Source organism: Ursus maritimus, unplaced genomic scaffold (genome assembly GCF_017311325.1).
Source record: "Ursus maritimus isolate PB19 unplaced genomic scaffold, ASM1731132v1 scaffold_6, whole genome shotgun sequence".
NCBI classification, from domain to species: Eukaryota; Metazoa; Chordata; class Mammalia; order Carnivora; family Ursidae; genus Ursus; species Ursus maritimus.
Window position 1 is genome coordinate 37,104,784 of NW_024426774.1, and position 6,000 is coordinate 37,110,783.

A 6,000-nucleotide genomic window follows, 5' to 3' on the forward strand; every position below is an offset into this window, starting at 1 on the left:
CAGGAAGTGACTAGGTCAACTTTGGGATTCCCTAATGCCATATTACCAGTTGTATGATCTCCGTTAATTTTCTTCTGTTATTTCTTCTTTATATGGTATTTCAGATTCATGGAAACAACTACTCTCATAAAGTGGACATCTTTTCTTTAGGCCTCATTCTGTTTGAATTGCTGTACCCATTCGGCACTCAGATGGAGAGAGTCAGGGTAAGTTCCCCCCCACTCGAAAAAAGTGGAAAAAAAAATACTCTTAAATTTACGAAAGAAAGCATTTAAAAGAAGAATAAGTTATCCTTGATGCCAGCAGAGCAGTTCACTACAGGTGGAAAAGTTCACATGAGGATTATAGGGAGGATTTGTAGACTATTTGCTTCCGTTTCAAGCTCAGTCTTCAAAAATTGCTTGTTTGTTCCTTGTTTTTGCTTCAATTCATCATAACAATATCCTGCACTCAGTAAATTTGTAGTAAGTACAAAGCGAGGGGAACCGCAGGGTGATGGGGCTGGAGAGGGAGTGACACGGTGGGCTGTAGTCTTTGGTCAGAAAAGAATTTTCTGGAGGGCAAGTGACCATACACTCATACACTTAAAAACTGGCAAATGAAGCATAATTAGTGTTTTTTTCCTCTCAAAATAAACCATGACCATGGCTTTTAAGGAAGACTACTGAAAGTCTTTCGAAAGGAAGCAGTCACATTTTTCCCCATTGTTCATAGGTGGTCACCCTCCACGTTCCTAACCATTGTACCTAGGACAAATACGGAGGTATTTCCAAAGTTTATGCCCTTATCACCATTTCTGTATCAATTTTACTTCTTACCTGTTGACTCCTCTCACGTAGAACCAAAGGGCTCAGACGTTCTAGCCAAAAGGACCTACCAAGCACTCTGTACAATAAATGGGGGAAAAAGAAGAAAATTTAAAAACCAGAATGACTAAATATCAGAACATTCTAAAAGCTTCTAGAAGGATATGAAACAGGTCCAATATAAGTAAAGAATCAGAATCATATGGCATCAAAATTTATGTAGTTACAAATGCATCAAAGAACCCTGTCAAGAAAGTAAAAATACAGCCTACGGAATGGGAGAAGATATTCGTGAACCACGTATCTGATACAGCTCTACTAATCCAGAACATACAGAGAGCTGTGATGACTCAACAAAAAGACAAACAACCCAATTAAAAAATGAGCAAAGGAGTTGAATAGACATTTCTCCAAAGAAGAGGCGCAAATGGCCAGTAAGCCCAACGTCATTAGTCATTAGGGAAACACAAAACCACAGTGAGATACTAGCTCACAGCGTGTAGGACCGCTGTAATAAACAAAACAAAACAGAAAAGAACAAGCGTTGGCAAGGATGTAGAGAATTGGAAGCCCTGTACATTACTGGTAGGAACGTAAAATGGTGCAGCCGCTGTGGAAACAGTTGGACTGTTACTCAGAACATCGAACATAGAGGGGCGCCGGGGTGACTCCGTCTGTGAAGCGTCTGCCTTTGGCTGAGGTCGTGATCTCAGGGTCCTGGAATTGAGTGCCTCGTGCTCAGCGGGGAGTCCGCCTCTCCCTCCGCCCCTCCCCCCTGCTGAAGAGCTGGTGCCTCCTTCTTTGACATGAGATCTTTGGAACTGTTTTGTTTTTCTTTCTGGAAGCTCTTAGTGCTCTCCGGCTATCAGTGCTGCTATGACATTTAGTCCTTTCATTGATCCTTTTCCCCCTCATTTATTGTACTTAAACTGGTAGGTCCTTTCAGTTAGAAGATGTGACTCTCAGTTCTAGTAAATTTCTTCTGTTAGTTTTTGATAAATCCTTCTCCACTTTTTCTCTTTTCTTTTTCTGGAACTCCTGACTTAATCCTATAAATGCCTAATCTTTTTTCCTCCTACTTCCCATCTGTTTGTTTCTTTGTGTACTGTTCTTTGCAAGAATTCCTTAATTTGTTATTCCAATTTCCTAATTTTGTATTTTGACAATCCACTTTTTAATGTCCAAGATTGTTCCTTTTTATAACATTTCATTCTTTTTACATGGATTCAGTATTTTGTCTCATCTCTGAGAACCTCAGTTACGTGTGTTTATATGCTTTAAGTATTGTCTGTTTCTTCTGGAACATAAAGAGAGCGATAATATGTATGAAAATTTCCTAATGAACTTTCAAAGTTTAGTTTTGTTCTCAGTAATTAGCACAATTGACTTGAGTTGGGGGTTTTTTTGTGTTTTGGTTTTTTTGTTCCTGTTTTTGGTTTTTGGTTTTTTTTTTTCACTCAAAAAAGAAGAAGAGGAGGAGTGCCTGGCTGGTTCAGTCAGAGGAGCTTGTGACTCTTGATCTTGGGGTCATGAGTTTGAGCCCCATATTGGACATAGAGATTACTTTAAAAGAAGAGAGAAAGAGGAAGAAAGAATATACTCTTTCATATCAAATACAGAGACGCTAGATACTAACAGAAAAAGTTACCCACTTAAGGGCACAAATTGTATATTATGAATGAGTTATTTTTTATACAAATCAGTCCATTCTCAGTTAAAATCCAGGTGTCAGTATAATTAATGTACAATTCAAGCATAATTATATCTGAGTTGTTTTCTCAATTTTGGTGATTTGATGGCATGTAGATCTGTGCTTAGGAAGCACTATGTGTAGATTACCAGGTCAGGAAAAGCTGCTGATAAGTTATCCATCTGTTTAATATTCAGGCTTTCTTCGTCACTCCATTAGCGTATCAAAAAATATGTTTAAATAAATAGATCCCTGTATCAAAACATTTAAAAGCAAGTAACACTTTTCTTTCTTTTTATAGGTCTTAACAGATGTAAGAAATCTCAAATTTCCACCACTGTTTACTCAGAAATATCCTCGTGAGGTTCGTATAATTCTAATCTTTTATTTTCTTGAGAATCAAATTTAGAACTTAAAGGGTCCTTAGCATTAATTCATCAGTTTCCCATTTTACAGATGAGGAAGCCAGCGGTGTAGAGAGGAAATGGGACCTGAGCACACAACTTGTTAAACTTGTTAAGAACACAGACGGGAACTCGGGCCCCGGGGTCCTTGGCCGGGTCCTCGGCCAGGTGTTCTGTGATCCCCGCCGAGTGGTTTCCTGTGTGTTTGTGGTAGCGTCCTTTCGCTCCAGTAAGGCTGAACTCCTAGCACATTCTGGGGAATAGAGCTGCTGCTGGGGCTGTGCCACTAATTTCTTTATTTTAGTGAATTTGGGAGGGATCTTAAAAGCTGGCTTCTTTCTTTAAAAAGGAGGGGGTGTCACTAATTTCCATTGATTGGAGTTAAAGCACTCAGAGTGACACAGTAAAATGGCTCAGAAGAGTAGGAAGGAAAAATTAAACTGGTCTTGGTGAAAATTGTGTGTAATGAGCCTTTGAAGTTTGTTTTTGTTACTTTTGTCATTTTTATTCCATAATGTTTTGTCCACAAATACATCATTTTATAATTTACACGTGAATACCTCTTGAATTTTCTTAAATAATTTTAGTAAGTTAGACTGTCTGTTAATGAAGGATTGCATTAGAAAAATCAACTTTGCAGGGGCTCCTGGCTGGCTCAGTTGGTAGTGTGTGCGACTCTTGATCTCAGGGTTGTGAGTTCAAGCCCCACATTGGGTGTGGAGCCTACTTAAAATGAAGTAAAATATTTTTTTTAAAGTACTTTATAATAGGGACGCCTGGGTGGCACAGCGGTTGAGCGTCTGCCTTCGGCTCAGGGCGTGATCCTGGCGTTATGGGATCGAGCCCCACATCAGGCTCCTCTGCTATGAGCCTGCTTCTTCCTCTCCCACTCCCCCTGCTTGTGTTCCCTCTCTCGCTGGCTGTCTCTATCTCTGTCAAATAAATAAATAAAATCTTTAAAAAAAAAAAAATAAAGTACTTTATAATAGAGAGATACACTAAGCTAAGATGAAATCTGTTTTACTAAAAATTACTTTGTTATAAATTTTGCAAAACTGATGAATCAATTTCCAGGGTTGCTTATAAGAATATATGTTACATTAAGAAGGGCTCCCCCCAAAAAAAAATCAAGAAAAGGGGTTAGGTACTGAGCTCTGACATGATTATTTTTAATTGAAATTTTTATTGAGATAATTGTACATTCACATGCAGTTATAAGATGGAATTATTTTTAAAGTCCGATTATGTCTGTGTTTCAAGGATATGATTTAAGACCCTCTATTATATGTTAGAAAACAATAATTACCACAAAATGGTCTATGTTTATTTGGAGCAGGGGTTGGCAAACTATGTCCCACAGGCCAAATGCAGCTTGCTGTCTAATTTTGTAATAAAGTTTTATTGGGACATAGCCGTACTCATTTGTTTACTTATTGTCTATGGCTGCTTTTGTACTTTAATGGCGAAGTTGAGAAGTTGCATCAGAAACTGGCCCGCAAACTTAACATATTTACAGAAAAACTTTTCTGACTCCTGATTTAGCGAACTGTTTCATGGTCTAAACCTGGCCCTTCATTACAAAACGATTATTATATTTCAGTATGTGATGGTTCAAGACATGCTCTCTCCATCCCCCATGGAACGGCCAGAAGCTACCACCATCATTGAAAATGCTGTATTTGAAGACCTGGAGCTTCCAGGAAAAACAGTACTCAGACAGAGGTCTCGCTCCCTGAGTTCATCGGGAACAAAACATTCAAGACAGTCCAGCAACTCCCGGAGCCCTTTGCCAAGCAATTAGCCTTAACTTACGCTCGCGTCCCTAACAGGTGACACAGAACAGCCTCGGAGGAATGTGGCTCTCCAAAATTGTGAACTTGAAAATTTTGTTCTTTGCTCAATTTTATTTTGGACTACTTTTTCTAAGTCATATTTAAACTGGATTTGGGGGCATAACCTAATTTGAGCCAATGCTCTACTGCTGAACTCCAGGAGAGGGCAATCCGTAAATCACGTGTGCTCCTTTTTCTTCAGTGGTCTCTTGAAACTGGCTGGCCAAGCTTGATAGCCCTCACCTTTGCCTGGGGAGGTAGAAACAATCCCTAAAATATAAAGAGAGAATTAAAAAGGAAATATTTTTATAGTACAGAAGAGAGTTCCTACATGTGGTAACTATATTGTTCTAGAAATATGCTTTCTAGAGACAAGATGATGATTTTGAAACTAATTTCTGAAAAAGCTGACTCCATTTTTATCCTGGTGTGTAAATGGAGAAAGAATCCACACTATTTTGGAGGACGAGTAGCACAAATTGTATGATGGTTTATGTCCATAGCTAGTTTTATAGTGATATTTGTAGCATTAAATAGCTTTATTCCTTAGATGGTTCTAGGGACAGTTTAAGAGCTTTTTTGTACTTTTACCTCCAATAAAGGGAAAATGAAGCTTTTTGTGTAAATTGGCCAAAAGTTCTGGTTTGGGGAAGTACAAAGCCGTAGTAAGACATGAATCATATATTACAACTAACTTCTTGAATTATGGACCTTTTAAACCTAATGAAATCACTGTTTTATGTGTAATCCTGTAGGTTGGTATTTTCCAAAAGTGATTATAGATAACAGTTTCATCATCTAACTTGCTAACATGTTTTTATTTTTCACTGTAAATATGTTTATTTTTTATTTATAAAAATTCTGAACTCAATCCATTTGGGTTGGTGGTGTACAGAACGCACTTAAGTGTGTGAAGTATTGTGACTTCTTTCAAGTCTAAATGATTTAATAAAACTTTAAAAAAATATTTATAGTTGACTCTTATTTTGGGGAATTAGCCCCAAAAGGTAGTTTTCCAAATTTATAAAGTGGGATCACGGGTCTAGAAAGGGTCATAACCCTACTTTCGAGAAAACTTCCTAACCTATTCCAAGCAGGTGTGTCTGCTATGTTCTTTCCCAAAGACTTGATAAAACCAAGTCTTTATTCAGAAGCCAATGGACTCATAACCAGGAGACGTCTGCTCGGTGCCTGCTCTGTGCCTGCTCTGTGCCAGGGACTGGGGACAGAAGCAGGACCCGCCCTGCAGGGAGACCCTGCAGAGACCA

General features: G+C 38.5%; 1 protein-coding gene across 1 annotated transcript in view; it reads left to right on the top strand.

Moving 5' to 3' along the window:
- The window catches only part of EIF2AK3 (eukaryotic translation initiation factor 2 alpha kinase 3), a 67,227-nt gene extending 61,528 nt beyond the window's left edge, over positions 1-5,699 (top strand). The window contains exons 15-17 of the mRNA XM_040623214.1: positions 105-206; positions 2,798-2,860; positions 4,501-5,699. Coding sequence (XP_040479148.1) covers positions 105-206; positions 2,798-2,860; positions 4,501-4,701 — 366 coding nt within the window. The 3' untranslated portion in view covers positions 4,702-5,699. The remainder of the gene's footprint in view (positions 1-104; positions 207-2,797; positions 2,861-4,500) is intronic.
- The last annotated feature ends 301 nt before the right edge of the window (positions 5,700-6,000 follow it).